The sequence below is a fragment of the Martes martes genome (assembly GCF_963455335.1).
Source record: "Martes martes genome assembly, chromosome: 15".
Taxonomy (NCBI): domain Eukaryota; kingdom Metazoa; phylum Chordata; class Mammalia; order Carnivora; family Mustelidae; genus Martes; species Martes martes.
In genome coordinates, this window is record NC_137903.1 from 27,145,248 (window position 1) to 27,170,487 (window position 25,240).

The 25,240-nt window shown below is 57.7% G+C and overlaps 1 protein-coding gene across 11 annotated transcripts in view; it reads right to left on the bottom strand.

The window, feature by feature from the left end:
* PPFIA4 (PTPRF interacting protein alpha 4) overlaps positions 1-19,021 on the bottom strand; it is a gene marked incomplete at both ends in the record, with an annotated part of 36,238 nt that extends 17,217 nt beyond the window's left edge. For 2 of the 11 annotated variants that reach the window (XM_080824769.1, XM_080824773.1), the window contains 19 exons: positions 64-157; positions 2,126-2,292; positions 2,589-2,722; positions 2,938-2,973; positions 3,407-3,647; positions 5,125-5,333; positions 6,876-6,984; positions 9,042-9,133; positions 9,803-9,865; positions 10,184-10,315; positions 10,530-10,613; positions 12,476-12,610; positions 12,870-13,016; positions 13,316-13,507; positions 14,075-14,164; positions 14,394-14,468; positions 14,764-14,928; positions 15,285-15,386; positions 18,642-18,875. In XM_080824769.1, coding sequence (XP_080680895.1) covers positions 64-157; positions 2,126-2,292; positions 2,589-2,722; positions 2,938-2,973; positions 3,407-3,647; positions 5,125-5,333; positions 6,876-6,984; positions 9,042-9,133; positions 9,803-9,865; positions 10,184-10,315; positions 10,530-10,613; positions 12,476-12,610; positions 12,870-13,016; positions 13,316-13,507; positions 14,075-14,164; positions 14,394-14,468; positions 14,764-14,928; positions 15,285-15,386; positions 18,642-18,875 — 2,501 coding nt within the window. Of the gene's footprint in view, positions 1-63; positions 158-2,125; positions 2,293-2,588; positions 2,723-2,937; positions 2,974-3,406; positions 3,648-5,124; positions 5,334-6,875; positions 6,985-9,041; positions 9,134-9,802; positions 9,866-10,183; positions 10,316-10,529; positions 10,614-12,475; positions 12,611-12,869; positions 13,017-13,315; positions 13,508-14,074; positions 14,165-14,393; positions 14,469-14,763; positions 14,929-15,284; positions 15,387-18,641 lie in introns of all 11 variants that reach the window. The other 9 variants (XM_080824775.1, XM_080824774.1, XM_080824772.1 and 6 more) reach the window with 6 other exon arrangements.
* Positions 19,022-25,240: the final 6,219 nt, after the last annotated feature.

A 25,240-nucleotide genomic window follows, 5' to 3' on the forward strand; every position in this document is an offset into this window, starting at 1 on the left:
ACAGCAGGCCAAGAGAAGGACAGGGGGCGAGGGGCTGGTGCCCCCCTGGCCTGTGGCTCTTACTTCTTCTTCAGCCGCCGGTCCTTCTCTGCCTGGGTCCCTAGCTTGGCAGGTACCATGGGCTCCTGCAGACCAAGCTCGGAGTCTGTTAGCAGAACTAGAAGGAAGAGATGGCATGTGAGCCAGGCCCCTCCTTCTCCTCCCTTGGCCTGGGCGAGGATTGAGGAGCAGACCCGTGGGAGGCTCCTCAGCATTTAACAAACCAGGAGGCCTAATGGGACAATCTATCACTCCCAGAGCCTCTGCTCAATGTCCCTACATCCCGGTGGCCCCACCGTGGCATCAAATGGGTCACCCAGACCAGAGAGTCTCCCCTGGGGAGACTCAGCCCTGGAGGTGTTTTCCAGCCAGAAGGACTGAGGCCATCCTACCCCTCCAAGGGCAGAATCCTAGACAGAACACAGCTTTCCTCCAAACCAGGGAGCAAAGGAGACCCACAGAGCCAGACATGAGCGTACTCCGGGCTCACAGAGGATTATCCTGACCTGGCTGGGGGTGGGAAGATGGGCACACTGAGAGCCGTGTGCCCCTCGGCCTCTTGCTCAGGGAGCACTCTTGCACAATCCCCATAGGGGAGCATCCCTAGCTCTGTCTTCTTCTATTAAGGATCCCCTGAACAGACACCAGGCCCCTATAGAGTTCACAGCAGGTGAGCCACATCTTAGAATTCATCACATTCCCGTCCCTCCACCCCGTGCAGCTGGCCGTAGGTCTGGGGTGACCCAGGAAACAAGGTGAAATGCTGTCTCAGGGTCAGGCACCACTGTGGTTCAGGGAGCGTAGAAAATCCTAAGACGGCCCGCAGAAGATCTCATGCACAGATGAGCCCTTCTCAGCTCCCTCCCAGCACCCTCTGCACCTGCTCCACCACCCCTCAGGGCCGGAGGCAGGGTGCTCCCCCTCCTTCCCCACCTAGATGAGAGGTACCTGCTTTCCCTCGTCCTCCTCCTCACTTAGCTAGCTGGCTTCTGATTCACACCTTCTCTGAGGCAAAGGAAGGTCTAACTATGCCTTTGGGTTCAAAGGTTCCTTTCTACTAGTTGATCAGGGCCTCCCCTGACATGCCATTGTCAATGCCCCTGCTGCCTCCGGAGGCCCTTCTGAGCCAGCCCACTTAGGGTCCACAGCCACCTCCTCCTTTCTCCCAGCCTCTCTCTCCCCCACTCTGAAAAGCCTTAATCGCATACAGAGCTCCCATTCCCAGAACCTGCCTCCCCCAGACCCCCAGACCCCTCACACACAACTCTTCTTGGCTAGCTACTTCCCACTTAGCCTTCCAACCCAAGCCCAGCGGTTGCCTAGTAGAGGAAGCCACTGCAGGCGTCCCTACCACTCCGCAGCTGAGTTCTGCATTCCAGAAGCGCCTGAAGCACACTGCTATCCTAACACTGTTCTGGAACCATCTCTTTACCTTTTCCCTTTCTATGAGACACTGAGCTCCTTGAGAGAATGGCCAACACTAAGCCTTGTATACAGTAGGTACTCAATAAATGTCTGTTGAACCAATGACTGAATAGATGAGGGAAAGAGGAGGAAGGACGGGAAGGAAGGAAAGGAAAGCAGGAATAGGGGAAGGTGGAGGACAGCTGACATTTACTGTGTACCCACCAGGGGCCAAGCACGCAGCACAACTTTCTGTTAGCACCGAGGTGGTAATGCCACTGCTGCCCAAGCATTTATGCGAATGTAGTATCTACGAAGCCACCAAGAGGCATTATGACCTGTTGCATCCTGGAGGGCAGATGCACTAGAAATAAGTTCTAATCAAGAACCAAGTCCTCCCAAAGGTCCTGAGCACAGGACGTCAGAAAACCTCCTTACTGCAAGAAACCTCAGAGGTCCAACCTCTCACCCCGGGCAGGAATCCCTTCCACAGCATTCCAAGAGCCACCATGACACAGCTGTAGCCCACAGCACCTGCCTCTCCTCCCTGGAGTGGAGACCTGCGTGACTGCGGCTTCCACCCACGGGCCCCCAAGAGGCCAGCGCAGAAGGCCAGACCCCAGGACTCCTTCCTGCTCTGGCCCCTCCACTTGCACCCATTCGCTAGGACGTGGACAGACACCCTGGCCCGTGGCTCCATCCCGGCTCAGCTGGATCAGCCGGCCCTTCTCCTTCTTCCCGAACAGGCGGCCGATGGACGACTTGATGCCCTTGCGCTTGGCGCCCTTGTGCAGGGAGTCCTGGCTGCTGTTGCTGCTGCTCGGGTTGCTGCCCTGATCCTCCAAAGCACTACAGGAAGACAGCCAGGAGGGGGCGCAATGAAAAGAGACAGGCTTTCGTTACACCAGGAGACCTGGAAGGGAGACCTCGGGGAGAACTTACAGGCAGTGTCAGAGGTTGGGGAGGGGGTGTGACTAGAGCAGGTGACCAAAGGAGACATGGGAATGTCCTTCCCCGATGGTGTTTCAAAGAGAAGTGAGATGTTCAGACACCTGGATACGGGAGACTGGCCCTCCAGAGGCAGGGGGAGGGATGAGATGACCTTGGGGTAGAGGGGCTCGAGGTGTGGGGCCTGTGCCACTTACATTTTGCCTTCTTCCTGGCTCAGGGCGGGATGGCCAAGCTTCTCTAGCCGCAGCGTCCTGGGTGAGGAAGGAGGAGAAGTCTCACATTTTATGGTGGCTTTATCCTCTCGGTTCTCTTCCCGAGACACTGGCGACTGAACAGACAGTGAAGCCGTCAGGGGATAGAGGGAGAGATCTGGGGCCTGCCTACCCAGCCCAGATGAGGCAGAGGAGCTTGGAGGAGTGCAGTGGGAAGACCGGGGGCCTCTCTGAGCCCAGACTCAGACTCAAGGGCCCCGGGGAGAGAAGCCAAAGGGAAGGGGCTGGGAGAATTCACCCGTTAGTACCTGGGTCATCGGGCAGCACTCACCAGCAGCTTCCTCCTATGCTTTCTTAAGTCACTGGGCTGGAAGAGAAAGTAAAGAGCAAGCTCAGAATCCCCCTCCAGATGCCCGAAAGTCAACCCCAAGGGAGCCCCGTGGCCTGAGGAGGAGAAGGTACGATTCAGTGGCCTGGAAGGAATACCACAGCCGAAAAAAGCCGGCCTGGAGAACTAAGTCAGGGCTCCCTCTGGAAGAGAGGGAGAGGATCGGGCAGGAGCTGAGGTTCTCGCTCTGGGCTTCTCCACAGGGTTGAGGAAGACATGACAGGCCCCGGCCAATCCCAGGAGGACATGCTGGTGGCCGGACATGCTGGAGTCCGTGCCAACATGGGAAGAGGACGCCAGGCCCAGCCAAGAGCACTGAGCCCTACCAAGCCTTCTCGGCGACCCTCAGCCCGCGCCCAGAGCAGAGCCCAGAGCCGACTGGGCTGTTCATCAACTGCCTCCAGACTCTCACCAGGGTCATGACCCCCATGCGGTCCAGGTCCTGGGCGGCACTGCGGGAGGTAAGCTTCGGCGTGGAGCGGCCGCTGAGCGGAGGGGACGCGCTGGCCAGGGACAGGGCAGTCAGAGAGGTGGGGATGGAGCCGCGCTTACGCAGCTGGGTCAGGTTGAGGGCCTCCATGCTGCCGCTGGTCACCCGAGTCTCGATTTCCTCAGCACGCAGCTCCGCAGACTCCTTCTCTTCCTGGATCATCCTGGGACCAGGCCCAACCAGACACTGTGTTGGTCCCCCCACATCCCCTGCAAGCCCAGCGGGGGGGGGGGGGCAGGTGCCAGCACCGCACTCCCCACCCTGGGACCCCAGGCAGCAGGCAATGTCAGGGGAACCCACACTGTTTCTGGCATGGCCGGGACACACCAGGCCTCGCGGACACAGCTCGATCTTCCCCCGACAGTTCGGAAACATTTCTCTGTCTTATTAGCTGACTTCACGTAACAGAACGTGAAGGAGGGCATTTAATCAGTGGGAATCAAACCATCCCGGAAGGCAGAATTCTTGACCTATCACTGACTAGGCGGGGCACCCGGAGTCAGACGCTCTGGCCTCAGTTTCCCCCTAGACCCAATGTCAGGAGGGGCCCAAGCCAACAGGTCCCAAACCTGGGTCCTTTAACTGATGCTGACCTCTGATGGAGTTTTCCCTGTTCCAAGAAAAAAGAGAAAACCCATGATCATTCTGTATGTGTGTGGGGGGGGGGGTGGTCACAGAGGCACATGTGTTTGTTCCTTCACACATGTGCACACGTGTACATGCATTGATGTGACAATGCTAACTGTCCGTTAGGAGCCAGATTCGTCTTTATTCTGAGAGTATGTCTTTCCAATGTGAGGGATGTGAAAATGTCCTTTCTTTTGTAGAATGGTTGTGATAGGAGACAGTAGTTACCTTTCATGTTTTCCTTTCCAGAATAAAAGTTGGCAGCCCTATGTTAATATCCTCCTCTCCTGTATGTGTGTGTGTGTGTGTATGAGAGAGAGAGAGAGAGGGGTGTTTTCTAACTGGCCTGTGAAATCCCTAAGTGTGGAAACCGTGGAACCAGATGTCCCCTACAGCCCTCTAGGCTGAGGCACTCTGGCTCAGATTTTTCCTTGCCGCTGGACATAAACATTCATAAACCTCCTACAAAGGCAGGGTCAAGTATAGGTTTTGATCGCTTGCCCTGCCCCTGGCTTCTGTTTGACGCCTCATTAGGGATGGGAGGAATGCTACAATACATTGAGTGTAAACCTGAGTTTGAATCCTGGCCCTGCCACTTACTGTGTGGCTTCGGGCAAATCACTTAACCTCTCTGGTTGCTGGTCCCTTGTCTGGACAATGGAAATAACACTGCCTCCCTCAGAGACTGTGGTAAGACTGCCGGGGGCATCTACAAAGTTCTCCCCCTGATCTGGCCTCAGTCAGTGGGAGCTCCAGTCTCAAACGCAGGCACTGCGGGCACACAGCCTCCCCAGCCCTGGGAGGGGAGATGAAGCCCGAGAAGTCAGGCCAAGCTCTCACCCCTCTCGGTTCAGCACGGGGCCTGATGCCCCGCACAGAGTCCCTAGACTAGGCACGCAGAGGTGCAGCTAGAAGAGACAAGCAGATACACGGAGAAGTTGTCCTGCGGTGCCCCAACCTAAAGGGACCCCTGTCCTTCAAGGCGCCCACAGGCCCTCTGCCCCAGCCCAAACCTGATCTCCTCATTGATGGCGTCAAGTTGCTCCTGCAACATCATGGCCAGAGTCTGGGCGTCCGAGTGGCCGCTGGGGGAGACAACATCCACGGAGCCCACCAGACCCCCTGGCTCATCCTCATCCACATCAGAGATCTCGGGGTCACTGTCAAAGGCAGGGGCGGCGGTGGGGGCCAGCCCCCCAGGCAGTGGAGAGGGCTCCCAGTCCTTAGCAAAGGAGGGGGGGAGAGTAGTGATAAGACACACGGGGCAGCTGAGGAGCCGGCCCCTCCCCACCTATCCCAGCAGCAAAGGCTCCTCCCAGGAACTTGGGGACTCCTTAGAAGTTAGAAGCACAAAACGTCAGGCCCCACCCCAGACTACACACAAAGTGAGTATGTGCACTTTAACTAGTTTCCCAGATGATTTATTTGCCACTAGAGTCTAAGAAATACGACCCCAGTTCAAGGAGCCAGGCAGCAGAATGGTTAGGAACAGATTCCAGAGAGAGCCTGCCTTGCTTTGGAATCTGATTATTAGCTGTGCAACAGTGGTAAAGTTGTTTAACCTTTCTGTGCCTCACTTTGTTCATCTGTAAAATGGGGATGGTAACAGTACCTACCTATGGGGTAGGTAATCGTGAGAACAGAGTGAGGACTTAGCACAGTGTCTGGCACAAAGTTAGCACTATGAAAGGCTACCCCTTTCTACAAATATAAACTCTCTAAGAGTAACTAGATCCAGGGGACAAGAGAAGCCAAGCAGTCCTGTCTGACTGGCATCTCCCAGGGTTTCAGCACATCTCAGGACGTACCCAGCCCTAAGAGGTGGTGGTCTCAGAAGTCACCCTACAAACATCTTCAGTGGACAAAGGCCCGGAAGGGGAAAGAGCACAGAAGGGGGCCAGAAGAGCGGGGGGGGGGGGGAGCAGGAACAGAGAGGTATACTAACCCCACCCTCTAGGACCCAGACCCACAAGTTCCCGTTAAGGCTCTTTTCTAGGCACCTGCTGTGTTCTTATCAACAGAGAGAGGAAAGGGTGAAGGGAGAAAGAGATGCCTTCAGATTGTAAGGGCAGAGAGGAGTCCTCCCCCATCAGACTAGGAGCTCCCTCCTCTACCTGTATCTTGTAGTGCCTTAGAGCAAGCCGAGGCCCTGGGCCCAGGGCACAGTATGCTTAACAATTCTGGGGTTAAGAGGGAATCACGTTTCCCCAGATAAAAGATGAGGTCAGTCCTCTTCTGTCCTTTCTTTCCTGCCCCTCCCCACCCTCAACCCCCATCCCCTAGGCAGCAGTCTCAGCAAGAATGCAAAGCTGCTTCTCAGAAAACGTCAGGTGCCATCCCCAGGGCCACTTAAACCTGCCATCCCTCCCTCATCTCCCCCATAAACCACAGCTCGTGTTCCAGAAAGCTGGCCAATTCCATCTCACCCCTGCGTCTCCCACCCCGACCACCAGAAGCACACGCTCGCACCCCAGGCACACGTGCACACGCTTCAGTAGGGCCTCAGGGACCGGCTGGCCGCCCGCCAGCCCCAACCACTTGCCCACCAGGAGGCCAAGGCGAAGGGGCACAGCTGTCGCAGCTAACAATGGCCCCAAGCCCCAGGGCTGCAGCTGTTGTCCACATAGGGTGTGGGGGTGGGACAGGAGGGGGAGGATTTGCACCGCACGCCAGCCGTCTGCGAAACTGGAGCCAGGCACGCGGCCGAACTGACCCCAAACTCCCCCAGGGGAGAGCCCTCCACACTCACCCGTCCACCCCTCACCTTGGCAGACTCGTCCCGCAGGGCTGAGTAGCGGCGGTGCAGGCCTGAGGGCACGTGCGTGGCTGTGCTCAGAGCGAACCGCACATCCCCTGCGCTGCCCATGTGCGACCTTGAGTGGTTCGGGGGGAGAAAAGACCGGCCCTGAGGACTGGGAGCCCCAGCTCACACCCACTAGGGCCCAAAGAGTTAAGGGATCTCTGGCTTGGCGATGAGAAGTCTTAGCTGGCAGAGAGCTACTGTAAATGGTTTAAGGGTGGTGGTGTCAACAAGAGATTCGATTTATTCTCTGGTGCCCCAGGGATCAGAATGACCCAGGTGAGAAAATTCTAGGGAAGCAGCTTTCCATTTAACCTAAGAAGCACCTTCAGCTGGTGAGATTTGGTTTATGATGCAACTGGTGACTTTTAAAGAGCTGAGCTCCCCATCAAAGAGGTATGCAAGCAACAGCTCTTGGGCCATCTGACAAGAATGGTGCCGGAGAGCTCCTGGCACCGAGGGATTTTGCAAGGAAGGGTCTCTAAAGGTCCTTTTAATCCCAAGGGATTCGTCCTCTCCTAGCAACTTCCCTTGGGTTTCCCCATAATCTAGACTGACTTCCTGGCTGAAATTCAACCCAGACAGACTCCCTATCCCCAGGAAGCTTCAGGGGGCTCTGACACTCTTATCAGAGACATGGACTAGAAAAACCACTTACAGGCTCCCTGGGTTTATTCCAACCCTGGGATTTTAGAATCCCAGTAATGAGGCTCTGGAAGGTGTGGATGCCTTCCCTAGTGACACTCTTTCCCTATGATGCCTTCCCAAGCCTTCCCAGTTTGAGGGGGCTCAGGGCTGAGAGACAGGGCAAGCCTATAATGGATAAGGTAGCTGCAGGGAAAGGGGAGTTTCTGCTTATCCCCCCTTCTCTTCTCCAACTCAGTCCCAATTCCGTGATAGGTCCAATATTTCTATGGTCAATGCCAAGAATTCTCAACCATTAAGGAAAGCAATCAGAGGCAAATAGCTCGTTGTACTCTGAGTCATGAGTCATGTTCATTGGGGGCTGGGGCAGGGGGGCTCTCTTCGGAGAAACCCAAGGGAAGGAAGAAGTCAGAAGTCAACTATTATTCCCTGTTTCTGTTCCCTGCCTGTCTCCATACTGTCCTAAACAAAAATCCCTGATGATCTTTAAGGCGGTACTTACATGTCTACCACCCCAGACACCCACAGGCTTCTCTTCTTCGGGTTCAACATCCCTTTCCCTAATGCAAGCCCCACCCCTCCCCACATAGATGGGCATGTACACCTTTCCTGTTACCTCTCCTCAGGGAAACTGATCCCTATTGCCCCGACACAGCAAAAGCATGACTGAAGGAAACCTCAGAGACTCCCTTCTGTGGGATACTGGTTTGGAGAGAAAACAGCCTGGACCCATGGACCTTGAGGGGCATCGCCTACTAGTATCCTCAGTCTTCACCCTGCCTCTCCGGGCAGAGAAGTGGAGGCAGGACTGAGGTCTAAGTTCAATGCCAAATACTTCACAGAATGTGGAGAAAAATCCAGAAGTTCCCTAAAACATGGACCTAATTCAAGCATTAGGTGAACAGCGCCACTCCCCATCTCTTACAATGTTTTCTGGAAAGGGGAGGTCACAACCATGATTGGCATCTCAACTTCCAACGGTGAGGAAGTTCTGGAGCCTCCTCACGTCAGTCCCTCGTGCTGCCTTTCTGCTCCCTGCCTGCTGTCTGAACCTAGGTGGTCCTGAACTCTGAAGCAACAATCCTCCAGATCCCTAAAGATGGTGTCTCCAAGGAACTAGAATGAACCAGACACTCTCCATGAGAAAGTCCTGTGGGACATCAGTGAGCAGGTAACTCAGCACACCCCTCTCCAGGGCATGTCCTCCGTCAAGGAATCAGGAAGCATAGCCTGTGTCCCAAGGCACTGGGGAAGGAGCCTTCTGTCTTTACTTGCCTCTCAGCATCCCTCAGAGGACGGGTGTTCCTTCTACGCGGCCCAAGTGAGCTAGGTGATTTTGACCAAGTTCTGGGAGCCTCAGTGTCCCACCATGGATAGGAGGAGGACCCTGAGGTCCTGGGCGGTCTTTTGGTGGGAGGAAGTCTCCTTCCTCAGGGTCCATCCAGGACCCCATCCCAGCACGCCCAGCCTCCCGCGCTCCAGTACCTGGAGTGGACGCCATCCACAAACGGCCCCCCTCGACCCTTCAGCTGGTCCACCTCTTGGCGCAGCTTCTCAATCTCTTCAGACAGGCGGCCCTGTGCCAGGCAGACCCAGGGTGGGGGTGGGGCCAGGGAGGGGCGGAGAGGGGAGAGAGGGACAAAGAGGACAGCAGAGTTGGGGAGAAGCAGAAGAATGTACTGCAAAGTCCAAAGCCAGGGGCCCCCGGCCAGGCCCACAGATGACACCAAGAGAAGAGGTCCAACTGGAAAATGAGCAGAAGGGTCGGCAGCGGGCAGGCAGAGGGGCAGGGCCAGGAGAGGGTCTGTCTTGGTAAGGATTCTACTGGAATAGGTCTGCTGAACCCTCACCACTACATAAATGCATGGCAGTGGAGGCTGGGCAGCCGAGGGGCGCGGGGTGCCCGCCCAGACCTCACAGACGTGGCTGAGCCAGGGCCAGTGACCAGTCCTCCCAGAATCACCGGACTCCTGCCTCACCTGGTTTGAGGCCCCATCAGATCTTTCCCTAGGCCCTGCCTCTGCTGCCCCCACTATGCCCTAAGCTTATGGCCTCCGTTTCTTCTTTACATGTGGGCGGTGACGCATCCACCGTGAAGGGCTCTAGCGAGGATCAGCGCAATCCCGTCTGTACACAGACTAGCGTGGTGCTGGGTGGCAGAGCAGCTGCAGGAAACACAGGCGTGTTCCTTCCTCTCCGCAAGCCCGGCCCTCCCAGGCTGGCGGGGCGGCCCAGCAGCTGGGTACCTTGTGATGGTGCTGCTCCTCGATCTGCCGCTGGGAGCTCTCCAGCTCCTGGATCAGCGTGTTCTGGGGGAGAACAGCTGGGAGCTAGCGACCCCGCCCTGGCTCCTCCACCCGATCTGGCCGGCGCCTTCCCCTCCCTGATCAGCCCCCCTCTCCAGGCCAGCCCGCCCCTCCTCGCCTCTCCTCGCCCCTCCTCGTCCCTCCTGCTCCTCCCTTCCCCAGCCTCCCCCACGTCTGTCCACACAGGTCGACGTCCCGGACGCGCCCCGCCCCTGGCTAACCTCTTGCAGCCCAACTCCTCTCCTCGGCTCCACCCACACCCTCGCCACGCCACGCCCCTGCCTGGAAGCCCCGCCCACCCAGGCCCGCGACCCACCGCACCTTCTCCTCCAGGGCGGCCATTCGCTCCTTGAGGTGCAGCTGCAGGCGCTCGTTGGACTCGCTGAGCAGCCGGTCCACGGTGTCTGACAACCGCTTGTTGTGGTCCTCGTTCATCTTCTCCCGCTGGCGCACCTGCAGAGCCAGCACACCTGGTTAGCCATTCCGGCCTGGTTCCAGCCCACTCACCTGTCCCGTACTCATCCTCCAGAGCCCCCCTCTCCAGCTTCCCAGGACCACTTCCTGCGGCCCCTCCCAGCTCCCACTCCTCAGGCCTGTCCACACGCCAATCTGGGAGGCTGCCCTGGGGACAAGGAGGGGGCCTGCGAGCCCAGCCCAGTGCCCTCACCCTCGCCAGCTCCTGGTTCTTCTCCTCCAGCTGCCCCTCCAGCTGCCGCAGGTGCTCCTCAATGCTGCCGTGCCTTTCTTCAGCCTGGAGGCGGGCACGGGTCAGTGCATCTCCAGATCCCCTGCCCTCCTGCTCAGGCCCCGCAGCCCACATACCCTGTGCCAGGGGCTCTTCAGGGGTCAGGGCCTCAGTACCTACAAAGCCCAATCCCCCCCACCCCCCGGCCTGGAGCAGAACTCCACCACCACTATCCTTCTTCCCAAGCCCTTTCTACTCCCTGCCAGGTGATCCCCACCCCCTGCTTCCTGCTCAGGGCCTGCCTTAAAACAGCCTGGAGCTGGCAGCCCAACGGACTCCCCACTTCCAGAAAAAAACTCCACTTGAAAGTATGAGCTGCCATAAATCTCCTCTACACCTCCAGGCAGACGGACCTGCACTTAACATGAATGCAAGCCAGATCGCCTGGGTTCAAATCCCGACTCCCTCTCTTCCCAGGGAAGAGGTTCAGTAGCTTGCCCAACATCACAGGGATGTGATGTGCCTGAGTTTCCACCACTGTAAAATATGGGTAATCATAGCATCTCTGCCCATCGGATCACCATGAGGACTACATGAGATAATCCATAGCAAACACCTAGGACGCCATAAACACTCAGCAAATGCTGGCCATGGTTATAACCAGCCCAGGCAGAGGGGGACCCCTTCCATTCCTGTGTCTCCAGAGGTGGAGATCCCATGTCTCTGCTGATAAGATATTCCAGACTAGCCCAGACCTTACAGTCAGGAAACCCCTCCTTAAAACCTCCTACTATGACTCGTTCGAACATATGAAGCACTGCAGCCCATCCTGTCTGGTCTGGGAAGCTGGGAATGCGGACAGCCCAGCATCACGAGGCGTCCTCTACCACACGTTAGCCCAGCACCTGGGCACAAGAAAGACCTCACACAGCGCCAAGTGCACTGCTATCATCACTGAGATGATGACATGATCAAAGACATAATGACACAAATGCCTGATTAGGGAGGGAGGGACTTTTCTCAGGTTACGGAGCTGGTCAGTGGCAGAAGCAGACTTGGTCCTGCGTTGCCCAACCGGCACCCAGGCTGGAGGCTCTGGCCACGGAGCCCCCAGCTGTCACAGTGGCACAGTGAACAGCCTCTATCCTCCAGAGGCTTCGGAGCCTGCTGCTTACTCAGTGCTGACTTCCTCTCTGGTGGGAGGGTAGCTATGGGGAGCCCACGTGAGCCCCCCCATCAGCATCCCATGGGGTGCAAATACCGAAAATTCTCCTGATTAGCCCACTGCACATCTAGGTCCCTGCATTCACCCAGCTCTGCCAGATCCTAAAATGATTTCAGCCTGCCTACCTCTTAGAAATTATTCCTCCATAAAGTTAACTATCCATCAGGTACAAATCTATTCCCGTTTATGAATCCTCCAGCTGCAGCCTTCAAGCAACCAGAGCTAGTTTCTAGATCCGGAATGCTTCTGTTTGACAAAGAAAGGTATGCTCAGCCTACACTCCCACTACCCACCCCCCAACCTGCTCTGACCCGATCTCCTCTCGGATTTCATCTTTCCAGGGACCAAACAGTCCCGATTTTTCCAGTCCAGCCCCCAACGAAGGCTAGTAGTGACACAATAGTGTCAACGATCATCAAAACATTGCGTCGGCAACAGTCTCATCTACTTCTCCGGGGACTTCTGCGGCCCTTGTCAGGAGACTGTCACTTCCCTGAGGGGTGATGAGGGCAGGGATGACTCTTCCAGCAGACAGACACAGACATTGTGTTCCCGGAGTCATGCGGGAGGCACACGGGGCTGGGAGCCGTTTCCTGGCTCCTAGCCCTGCGTGCCTCCCACTCTCTCTGCACACCGCATCAGAGCTCCATAAAGTTCCGGAAGCCAAAACAGAGGCGGAGCCCTGTGCCCTGGGCCCACTTGCCTTGGTGAGAGCTGCGATCCTCTGGGCCAGTTCGGCCTCCACCTCGGGCAGCGTCTCAGCCTTGCGCATGGTCTGCTGCAGCCTCTGTTCTGCAGCCTCTAGCAGCTCCTGCAGATGCCGGGCCTTCTCCTCACACTGGCACCATGTGGGGACGTCTGAGAGTCAAGAGGGAGCCCCGAAGCCTTTCCCCTGCCCCGTCCCTGCCTTAGGCCCTGCCCTAGGAGAGAGCAGGTGACAGGCCAGAGGAGCCAAGGATAACCTGATTCTTGGCTGCCCATGAGGAGACCTGCAGGACCCCCAGGCTCCTGGGCCCCCAGGGAAGAGGTTCCAGCATGATTGCCAGGACCTCCAGGGTCAGGTACAATGCCCGCCCCGCACCAGCGGGAGGAGTTACCTGGCGATGCAAGGACTCCTTATTGGCCAGCTCATTCTCCAGCTTGTCATTGAGGTCATGGATGGACGTGGCCTCGCGCTGTGCAGCCAGGTAGCGCTTCTCTAGTGTTGTGATTCTCTCCTCCATGTCTTCCTTCTGGGCCAGAGCCTGGGGCAGGAGAGGAGGGCACGGGAGGGAAAGGCATCAGCTTCTCTCTGCCCCCATCCTGCCTGCACCTCCTCACCAACACCTGACTGCCTGTATCCTCCCCATGCCTCCCTGCCAGTTTCTGACCTGCACCCAGCCCTCCTGCTATGCCTCCGCACAGTGGACCCCACCCAGTGTTTCCTCTTAAACTCCCCAGCCCGGCCTCCCTCCACACCAAGGGCATCCTAGCAGCTGCCCTCCAGAGTGCTGAATGACTGCACACTGCAACCAGGTGGGGGCAGGAAGGGGCCCGAGCTCACCTCCCGGAGGTCCCGCTGATGTTTGCTGCTCAGCTCCTCCGACTTGATGAGGTCCCGGCGGGCAGTGCCCAGATCCTCCTCAAGCTCGGCCACTGTTGCCGTCAGGGTGACCAGTCGCTCCCGAGCCTGGTTCAACTCAAAGTTCTGCTTCTCCAGGAGCTCCTGCAGCTCCTCTACCTGGCCCGTGTCATCCTCCGGGGACAGTGAACCGTGAGTCAGTCATCGGCCCGGGGTAGCCCACTCCCTCGGCCCACCCCAGGGATGGCACTCCCAGAGCAGATCCCAGCTCTGCCTCCAGTGACCGTGCACACCTCCAGCAGCAACGGCCTTCCTCGGAAGGAAGCCCCCCGAGCTCGCACCAGACAGGGACCAAACAAAACACCCTTGTTCTCCTGTGTTTCTTTTGAAAAACCGTAGTGTCTAGTTTTACCTGCTGTCTCAGAATCTTGTCACCCGGGAAGGGGCATGATTAGGGGAACAAAGGCTCGGGGAGAGAGAAGGGATCGGATCTGACACTGACACACACAGTGCCTTAAGGATTCCAGAGTAGGCGCCTAGCAGCATGTGGGGCACACACACACAAAATCTATTGATTTCTTCGCGGGTGGGGTAGGGGGAAGAAGGAAAGAGACGTGGGAATATTGGAGAAAGCCCCAAATTTCACTCAAGCATTTGTTCTCCTGAACAAATTCAGGGTGGGGCCCTCACACCCCACCTGGGGGCAGCCCTGCCCCTGCCATGCAGTTCCCCATGACCCACCTTCCACAGGCGCTTCGGTCCCCTCTCCACGGTCCCCTCCTCTTCCGCCACTCCATCGCGAACCCCGGCCCCCTGCTGCAGGGCAGACACCTGTATGGAGGGCACAGCCCCCAGGGTGGTGAGTCAAAGAGAAGAGAACTTCCGGTGTATTCCAGACCCTTCTGAGTCCCCTGCCTCCTCCCAGCCTCGCGTGGGCTAGTGGTCTCCAGCCATGACCGTGGGAAGAAATCCAGTGCAGAAGTGAGTGGGGCAGAGTAGTGAACCCGCCTCGGCTACAGGGAGCTGCAGCCTGCGGGTGGAGGGCGGGCGGGCGGCTCACCTGCTGGTGGGCCCCTGCCAGCTGCTCTTCCAAGGTGGTCACTCGCTCCAGGGCTGCTCGGAGCCGCTCCCGCACCTGCCCGGGGTAAGGGGAGATGGAGGAAGACACAGGGACCCCACGGGACTCTGGCTGCAGGAGCCTGGCCTTGGTCTACCAGCACTGGGGCATGAGGCAGAGAGGCCTGCCAAGAGGCCCATCTCCAAGAGGGAACCGAACACAGGACCCGGAAATAAGGCCGGTGGGAGGAGGGGCCGGGGCGAAGCTCGAGGGCAGTTTTCCCTCAACACAGGGTGCAGAAACTGCAGAGGAGGGACGCTCAGAGGCGAGGCCGGGTGGTGGGGTGGGCCAGGCGGCAGGCCAGGCCGGCTACCTTCTCGTCCAGGGCCTTGTGGTGCTCGAACAGCGACTTGAGGGCCTTCAGTACCTCCACCTCGCTGGACACCCCTGAAGGCGACTGGGCCTGGCGCTTCACCACAGTCATCCGCAGCGACCGCTCGTGGCGGGACACCAGGCACTCCAGATGTTCCAGGAGCAACTGGCAGGGCACGGGGCAGGGCAAGAGGGAGGGCTGTGAGCAGTGCCCCGGGGGCTAGAAGCAGGACCCCCGTGACCACTGAGAAGACATGAGTAGGGCCGTGCACCCCCTTGTTAAAATGTTGAAATGCTTGAAGTTGGTAAATAGCTGCTGCCCCAAGCCAGCTGCCCCAGCCTCTGTCCCAGGACCCAGACGCTCCCAGGGCCACCCTCATCTATGGGGGAGAAACCTAGGATCGACCCCAGAACATAAGACAGGAAGAGGTCAGCACAGGTCTGGGGATGTGCCCGGCTCTGGCCACGTCCTTGGTCGGGGGTTCACCCCACAACACACACACACCAGGTCACCCCACTTACCCTCGTGTTATTCCGCTCTGCTTTCAGCTCTGATATCTCTTCCTCCCTTTCTAGAAGCTGCTCCCGACACATGCTCAGCTCCCGAGTTAAGGTGGCAAATTCCTGAAAACCCCCAAGGCCCCTGAGTGCTCGCAGATGTGCCCCCTAGCCAGTGCCCTGCATGCCCACATCGGTGGTGGGATCTTCTCACCCACCCCTTACTTCTGGCACCTGCCCCTAGAAAAGTCCCCATCCATCCAAACCACAGCTAGCATCCGTGCCCCCAGAGGGGTCCCCTCTCTGGGTCCTCCATCCACTCCAAGTACACATTAGGGTACGAGGGTACAGAGGTGGAAACAAGAGTGAGAAAGTCAAGGAATCTGTTCTGAGGCCCCTTCCCCCTCCAGCCAACAACATAACCCCATTATATCCTGCCCCCTAGTTTGTATTTCTGCTCAATGACATTATCCTTTAGAAACAGATGGAGGGGAGTCTCACCTCTGGGTTGGCAAGGCAAGGTCCCGACAGAGACTGGTGGATATTAGATAAGGAAGAGAGTGGGCTTTGAAGCGAGTGCCCCAGGGCGCTCCCTCCCATGCCCCCGCCGCCAGGGCTTTGCAAGATACGGGTGGCCGTGAAATAAGGGGACTGAAATAAGGACCCACGTATGTGGGAGCAGGAGAGCCTGCAGACCTGCCCGGTCAGCCATGTGGCTCTAGCCCACATCCGGACCCCCACTTTCTTAGTCCAGGGCTGCAACCTGGTGCCTGATGCCAGGTCACTCGCTCTGGCCTTACCGAGTACCCATGCTCAAAGTGTCCCTTTGAGGAGCCCTGTCCCCACACTGTCAGGCTCAGACACACAGAGACACCTTTCCGGCCCGCCCATCTCAGTGAGGACAAGCACCCAAGGGTGAGAGGCAGGCCCCGCAGTTCCAGGTCCATCGTATCCTACTTATTCAAGCAGACATCACCTCATTCCAGAAAAGTTTTCCAAAAGGTGGCCCGAACTGTGGATGTGGAGGGTCTGGGAGGGACTGAACAGCGGCTGCAGCCCTCTCCTAACTGAAGCCTCCTTCCGTCCACCAAGGACTCGTGATTGAAGGAAGAATTCCAAAGCAATCCCCTCTCATCACTCCAGCTTAGGCAACAGGGACAAGGGCTGTGGGAAGGGACCAAGGGACCCAGGGATGCCAGAGCCTGAGAAGCCTCAGGTCTCTCCAACCTTGTTCCTTGATTATTGCCTTTCTGTCAAGGCCATGGCCAAAGGTGGCCAAATATCTCACACCCAGAAAGCCAGGCATGGCCCCAGTGCTGCTCCCCTCCCTTATACACACACACACCATGCACATGCACACTCTCACACATTCACTCTCACACCCACTCACACGCGTTGCACATTCACTCACACTCACACACATCATGAATACACGCACACGTACATATACCCAGAGACGGGACTCAGCACGACCCTAGCCCCACGTCATGGCGCCACCACCAAAGGACCCATGCTCTCCTCCCCGCCCTTCCCTGGGCTCCCCACCCCAGGACATCTGCCTCCTCCCCAACTCTAGCCCATCGGAAACACTGCTGCCAGGACAGTCTCCCAAAGCACAGCGTTGTCCACAACGCAGAATATAAGCCCTGAGTATCCTGTTTTTCAAGTTTCTCTCTCATGGGCTCCTTTTATACACCCTAAAACCTGGTCAACCCGGGTCACCTGCCATGTCCAATCACCAGCAAACTGTCTTGATTCCACACCTTTGCTCAATGGGCTACCTCCCCCTGGAAAGCCCAACCCTCTGTCACCAGGTGATGAAATCTCATCTATCTTTCAAAGTCCGTCTCAAAGGATACATGTCCTTGGGACCTTTCCAGACTCCCCAGAGGAAGGCTGTCTCCCTGCCCTGAACGCTGTCTGGAACAGGGCTCAACAGCACCAGCTTAGAAACCCATCGTTCAACCACAACTACCGTGAACACCTACTGTGTACCAGGTCCTGTGATGCTCCCTGGGGACACAGTGACAAGAAAGACATAAGCCCTAGCTGCCTGCAGCTCCCAGCATGGGGCTAGACTCAAATCCCAGCTCTGCCCCATTAGCTGTGTGACCTTGGACAAGTCACCTAGCCTCTATGAAGCTCCACCTCTATCTGTAAGATAGAAGGACAGGCCTCCTCCCGTGTTGCTACGATGATCAAATGAGCCAATGTATGTAAAGTGCTTAGCACGGGTCTACCAAAGGCAGAAACTTTTAACACTGATGCAGTTTAAACGACTGTTGGGGCCGCTCTTCTCTTCCCCTACCTACCTGGACTTCCAATCACTCGGCTTTTTATCTATCTCCTCAGGGGCAGGGCCTGGCTCCTTCAATCTATGGCTTGTTCAGGGCCTCCTGAACCCTGTCCTCCCGCAGGACTCCATATCCCTCTCCATGAAGCAACACCAGGCTCTGCCCCCACCACTTCTGAGCACTGGGCAGGAGAGTCCTATGGTCCACCTGGGTTCACCTTGATTCTTCTCCCCACACGTGGGGAAACGGTGGATGTATGTATGGCTCCTCACGGCTGCCTCCCCGGTCCGGGCAGCAACACACACACACACACACACACACACACACACACACAAACACACACATGCACACAAACACACACACGTGCACGCACGCATGCATACACAGGCTGGGCAACCGGCTAATCTCCTCAAGCATCACCTTCCATCACTTGTGAAATAGAAATGATGGCGGTAACAGTACCAACTTCATAGCTGCGAGCATTTAGCGAGGCAAACTGCACAGAGTGCTTAGAACCCAGAAAACACACAGAAATGGTGACTTCATTGCTAGTAGCAGGGGTGTTGTTGATTAAGGAGCCTAAGACAGGTGTCAAGATACCTGGCTTCTAAATCCAGCCCTGCCTAGACTTTTCTATGCCGTGCCTCTTATTCTTTCCATCTGTGCAATTAGAGGTGGACTAGATGATCCTAAGACTTCTCCATTTCCACCCTCCGCTTCCCCACCCACCACCTCCGAGAATAGGGCGCTGACGAGGCGCAGGCAAGGCAGAGGTGTCTTTCCAGTCTAGGGTGCCACCTGCTGGCCTCATGGGCTCACTGCAGTGGGCAGCTACGGCTGGGTTTTCTTCCAGCGTCAAATTCCATCCATTTCTCCGGGTGAAACCAAGTCCAGGCCCAGGAGCTTAGGAGTGACAGGGAAAGGACTTACGCAGGCAGGTGAAGGGAATTTAAAAGATCTGTGAATTCCATTTGTTGATATGCAAATAGTGCAGATAAACTGAGGGCCCAGAGCTCACAAGGTGCTGGGCTCTGTGGGGCTAGGGGAGAGCTGGGGGATGAGGGTGGTGCAGACCACGTGGCCTTACCTGGGGGAGGGCGGAGTTAAGGTGGCGCTGGAGCTGGTCCCGCTCATGCAGGGCGTCCTGGAGCCGGCTCTGTGTGGCCGCCAAGGTCTCCTGACTCTCCCGAAGGGACTCCAGCAACTTCTCCCGCTCGTCCAGCATGTTCACCATCAGCTGCTCAAAGTTGGCGTCAGCATCGGCGCCGTGGGGGGGCCCCAGTGGGTCCCCCTCATTGATTGTGGGCATCACCTCACACATGGTGGGGGTGGGCAGGGCCTTCTCAGCAGCAGGGGACGGGGACGGAGTTCACAGGGTTGACACCTCCGGGGAGACCCAGGGCATGGGTCTCCGAGCAGGCGGCACCAGGCAAGCGGACGGGTGGGTGGGTGCTTCTCCCATGGCATCAGTTGCTCTTGCTCTGGAAGGGGCCTGGTGCCCCGGGCGCCCCTGTGGACTGGAGCCAGAGGGTCAGGCTTAACCTCTCAGGGCTGGGGCTGGGTGCCCTGTGTCCCCAGACAAGCAGGCAGCAGCCGAGTGTGGCCATGACAGGCAGACGGAGCAGGGCTGGAAGAGGGCCCTCCGCTTAGCCTGAGCGCTGGAGCCTGGCCGAGTCCCAGCTGGGTCTAGCGACACCCATCGTTACTGGAAGGCAGTGGTCTGTGGAAGAAGAGGCTGCCGTGAGGACCAGCTGAGTAGAGAAGGGCATCCAGGGGTGGGGGTGGGGGCACAGGAGACAGGACCTGGACCAGAAGGTGGGGGAGGAGAGCGAGGCGTTGGCGCATGCCCCTTCTCCAGGCTTACTCACTCAGATGGCGCCTTGCTCACTTCTCCCAAGGAATGCACATGCCCGCTGCCTGCCGTAGCCTCTGCCTCTAGCTCTCCCCACCCCCAGCTGTCAGAAGTGCAGCCGCAGTGGAGTGGTTCCCCACCCACGTGGCTCACTGGCCAAATATAGAAATGATTCAGTCAGTGGCAAGGGAGCAGCCAGCAGGCTGCCCAGAGTCCTCCTGAGACCCAGGGGTGGGAGAGAAGAGTGGGGGGATAGGGTCTCTGCCCCCACCATAGCCTTCTCCCCCACACTTAGGCCAAGGTAAGCGCAGAAGGGGTTAAAGGGCTCTTCAGGGGCAGGGGTCCACTAGGGTCACAGGAAACAGGGGCAGGGTGGCTCCTACCCAGACCACTGACACAGTCTGGTTCCTCGGAAAGGCACGGGATGGGCACAGGGGTGGCAGACAGCCCTGACCAGCTCCATGCCCATCATTTGGGAAAGAGGCTCCGGCTCAAGTCATCCCCACTCCTGAAACCAGGCAGACAGCAGAGGCCGCCACGCTGAATTTGTGGCCCACCACCTCCGCGTCGGAGCAAGACCTGAATGAGGTGAAGGGACCGGGGTCATGCGGGGGGTACAGGGTGTCGCTCTCCTGATATGTACGGGCCCCGGCTCGTGGCTAGACATCTTCTCCTTCCTTGTAATTGTCTACGGCCATCACCAGCCAGGGAGGTTAGCGTGTGCACAGCCTGGCTCCAGGAACCCCTGGAGCCTGGCACAGGGAAGCCCAGTGGTCAGAGCAAAGGAAGGTGTGCTGGGGAAGGCGCCTGCAGCTGGGGATTTCTCTGCCCGCCATGGGCTCCCAATGCCCCTGCCCACTGCTGGAAGGCCACCGCTTTAGTTGGTTTTCAGAGGAAGCTGTCTTCAGAGCTCCTGCTGCGTGAGAAACAAGGTGGGAGGCAACCAGCACAGCCCTAGGCACACAGGAGACGCTCCATATACGGTGCTTCCCTCCCTTCCCTCCCCTCCCCATTTGGGAGACATGGGGACAGCGTCTCGCCTACCCCTCAGGTGGCCAGCTTGGGCGACAGGCAGATTGGGACAGTCAGGGAAGAGACAGAAGGTGTCAGGACCCAACATGAGAAGTCAGACCCTGGGCAGTCCCAAGCCTGTGGCAGGGCTGAGCCCAGCAGGGCAACCATGGAAGGGCCATGCCCCTTCCACCTGAACCTGTCATCCCCCCCGCCACCCCACCCCACCCCCACCAAGTACTCGGGATCTAGGCAGAAATGGAAGCAGCAAGAGGGAGGCTGGGGAGGAATGTGAGCCTGGATGGGACACAAGCTAGAGCACCAGCTTGAGAACTCCTGAGCTCACCCCCACAGCCCTTCCCAGAGGGCCCAGGCTTTCAGGCTGGCACGGGGGTGTGCCCACACACGCACATAGGCAGACGCAGAAACCTGGGGACCTGGGACCTAAGCATGTGGCCACACACCTGCTCTCGACACAAACTGGACACACTAACCCAGGGGATCCTTTCCCCAAGCTGGACAGCCACTGTGGAGGGCAGTGTCCCAGCAAATCACAGAGGTGAAAAGTAGCCCCCTGGTCTGCACCATCCCTACCTCAACGTCCCCACCCCACAGAGCAGCAGGGGGTGGACCCCACCAGGCTGCCAGCCCAGTCTTTCCAGGACTGACAACTCACTGATGCTGATAACAGCCATTCCTCCAATTCTCCCATCCACGGTGCCCAGGACCCTCCACCCTGAATGCTCTGATCTCTGAGGCTGAAAGCCACAATGGGCCCCCCCGCAGCAGACCTCTCCAAGCTCACAAGCGGCTGTGCCCTTATTTCCTCCCACGCCCCCACCCCACCCCAAGAAAAAATGAGAGAGCAAGAGGAAAGGCCAGGCTGGGAAGGGGCTCCTGGGGGCAGAATCTGTCCTTTGGAGAAGAGCCATGGTGTGGTCAGGAGCTCAGGGGCCCAGGAGCCGCCTAAGCCCAACAGATCCCGGGCATCCTGCAGTGTAGTGGAGAGGAAGGAGCCCAGAGCTGGGACTCTGGACAGCGAGGCTGTGGTTCTGCCACAGATCAGCGGGATGACCTCAGGCTTGTCACCGCCTACTGAGAGCTCTGCTGTCAGATGGAACCCACGACCCTTGTTTTGCCCACCCTCCAGGGAGGAGATCACAGATAAACAGAAAGCAGCTCAGGATTGCAGGGGTGTGTGAAGGACCATCAGTGGTGCCCAAAGGCGGGCCTGCGGAAGGGGTTTGGAAGTTCTCAGGAAGGGAGAACAGACCTCAGGCTACCCGCTATGATGTGCTAGCTATTTGGTCCAACTTGGCCTCCCCAAATCCTTCTGGTCATTCTGGCACCAGAGAAGCTGGCTGTGTAAGCAAGGCCCTTTCCCAGCCTCCCTCCCAGCCAGGTGCCGGGGAGCCACTGTGCTTCCCCTTGTGAAATGGCATCGTGGAGAGCAGGCTGCGGATGAGCCCAGAGGGCGCTGCCAGGCCAATGCCCCGAGACGGCTTCCCAAGACCCCCTGCCCCAGCCCCGGCTGGTGCAGCGAGGAGAGCAGAAGGGACCCCCCCGCCCCAGTCCTGCCCGTGCAGCGAGGAGAGCAGAAGGGAGCTCGAGGGCAGCCAGGCGGGGACACCTGGCTCCTTCTGGCTCCAGGGCCAGCTTTAAATAGCATAATTATCATCTCAGCCTCACAGAAGCCTACTCGACTCCTGCACAATTTCTAAGTAACGCTCCCAGGTCCTGATTCCGAGGCGACAGCTACCAGCCCCCAAAGTGAGCATTTGAGGGGCTTTGCCAGCGAGGAGTGTGGGCAGGCTGTGAAACACAGGGAGAGGGCTCCAGAGAGAGCAGGCGTGAGGGTGAATGTGCGTGCGTGTGGCGGTGGGTGGGGGGAGTGTCAGACCCACACCAGGTGTCTGGGCTCTTCTTGCCAGAAGAGGCAAATCAGAGGCCTCTCTGGCTTCTCAACAGTCACCCCCATCTCTTCCGCACAAACAGGAGGGCTGTGCACTTGGGCCTGAAGCTCTGACCAGCCACACACATGCGCACACGCAACCGACTGGCTCCCCACGGCCCTCCCGGATGCCAGCTGGGCCCCACCTTGGTGAGGGAGCTCCTGGAGGGCACAGCCGGCAGCCCCGTGGGGGCCAGAGGGCCAGGGTGAAGCTGGCTGCCGCTGTGCCCGTGTGAGGGGGCCTCAGGCTGGAGGCCCCGGAGCAAAGCGGTAAGACAGGAGGGCCCTGCCCCCACTGGACCAGAAGAAGGGAGGTGGTCCTCCGGGAAAATCATACCAATTATGAGAGCAGTTCTGACTTATTTACCCCAGGCCAGGCTGTCCTCCATTCACCTACTTTAATCCTCACAATCCCTCGCAAGGAAGACACAGTCCTTCCCCCACCGCAGACGTGAGGACTGGGTCTCAGAGTCATGTACCCAAGCCTACAGAGCTGTGAAGAGGAAGAACTCGGATTCTATCCCAGTCTGTCTGACTCTGAGGCAGGGACAGGGGTTAAGAAAGGGCAAGAGAGGCTGTGACTCCTTCAAGATTTCTCACCCTCGCCCAAGGGCATGGCAGCCCAGGGCCAGCTCTCCTTGGCCCTCCCCCACCCACACCCCTGGAGAAGGAAGGCCCCTGACCAGCAACCACCATGCTCCCCAGGTAGCCACTTCCCCACCGGAGGTGACCCATGTCCAAGGCTTCAGCCACCATCCATCTAAATCTCTCCCCCAACCCCATCTCCCCTAGGGGCTCCAAACTGAGTTGTGAGCAGTCCCCTGAGACCCGCACACCACACCACATCCCTCAGGAACTGAGGACACCCCTCGGCTCCCCTCACCCTGCGGGTTTCCAGATACTACCCTCCCAGGACAATGACGTCCAGCTACCCACCTCTCCCTCCCTCTAACCCAGAAGCTTCTCCTCCTCCCGTTCCTCTCCCTGTTCAGCCCACCACCCCAAAAAGCCTTGCCCTCACTCCTCCTCTCCTGCGAGAGCCCAGTGAGCTTCCTCCCTTGCTCACTGTCATGCTCCTGGACCACTGCTCATGAGATCCTGGCATCTCACCAAGCCTGCCTCAGTCTCCCCTCCCATGTCAGCCTAAGGCACTTTCGATCACCCTTCTAAGCCCACCTCAAACACTACTTCGTCCATGGGGCCTTTTGTGATCCCCCCCAGGTAAGATCAAGCCTTCCACAGACCCAGCATGGCCTTTTACTCTTCCCTCTCTCTAGGATACATCATCTCATCGGAAGACCCAGGGCTAAGAACCATGCCCTACTTACCTTTGGATGCCCCAATGCAGGGGTCGTAACGTACATAGAATGGAACAGACACGTGTGACAGGGTTTGTTTCTGGACAGACCACCCCTGCCCAAGTTCCCAAAATAGTAAAAACTGGCTCAAGGCCTGGGAATAGGTTCATTTATCTTGCCTTCTGAAAACGAAAGCTTCTGGAGAGCAAGACAGGGGCCACTCGTGCTTGGCAAGGCAGACTGTGGAACAGGCTGATGGGTCTGAATGCTGGCTCCTCCACTGACCACCCACGTGGCTGGGAAAAGATGCTTAATCTCTCGGAGCCTCAATTCCTCATCTGTGAAATGGGGATGATAGCAATGCCCACCTCAGACAGTTGATTTGAGGATCACTGGAGTTCATGTACACAGAGGGCTGGGATCATGGCCCAGCGCTCAGGGGTGAATCCGAGGCTCCTAAGGCACCTCCAAGCCAGGCCCCAGGAAAACTAAAAATCCGTATTAGCTACAGGAAGCCACTGCCCGAGAAAACCTCTTGGAAAAGCTCTCCTGACAGTTTCTCACTGGGGCAAGAATCCCTTCAAAAGTACGCAGTTTTCCAGGCCCCCCAAAAGACCAACGGTGAGACTTTACCTCTCTGGGCTTTGGGTTCCCAAATCTGGAAGATGAAGGTCATACCACACAACACACTCTAGTGGTCTTCTAGGCTGTCATGAGGGCCAAAGGGGATAAGACAGAAACTGATCTGAGGAGTAGAAAATGCTACCCAAGGACCCATGGGCACCAATGGCCACCCAGGGCCTCCACATCCTCATGCCGGGCACCTTCAGGTAGGCGCAGGGAGCAAGGTCTCAATCCAATAGGCTCCCCTGGGCCTGTCTCTGTGCAGCCCATCTCCCCAGCTGCTCCCCACGTTAGGTATGGGTCACTTCTTCCTGAGACAAGGCCTGCCGTTTGGGTGAGCATATGACTTACTATCCAAACCGAGCCCTTCCTGAGAATGAATGGAGGCACTGTGAACACTCATACCAGGACACAGGTGTAAACTGAGGCACAGCTGGCTGAATGGTCACCCTCACTATCACCGCCCCAGAGGGACTAACGTCAAAGACTAGTGGGGAAAGGAGGACTGGGAGTCTCTTCTTCTAAACATTTCCTCTTCTAACATACCCAAAAGTGGAGCCATCGCAACTACCTCTTTAAATGAAAACAGGACAAGCGCCTGGGTGGCTTGGTTGGTTAGGCCTCTGCCTTCAGCTCAGGTCATGATCCCCGGGTCCTGGGATCAAGCCCTGCATCAGGCTCCCTGCTCTGAGGAGAATCTGCTTCTCCCTCTGACCCTCCCCTGGCCTTCCCCCTGTGTACTCTCTCTTTCTCTCTGTCAAATAAATAAATAAAATCTTTAAAAAAAATAAAAGAAGACAGGATTTGCAGACTGAGAGAGTACCTTTAGGGCCTGACCGGGGATGATACCACGGCACAGAGGGGAAGCAAAGGCAAAGGGCTCGGAACTCCCTTTTCTTAATATAATCTCATCAGCTCCGAATCTGTCGATCTTTCTGGATGTCTGATTA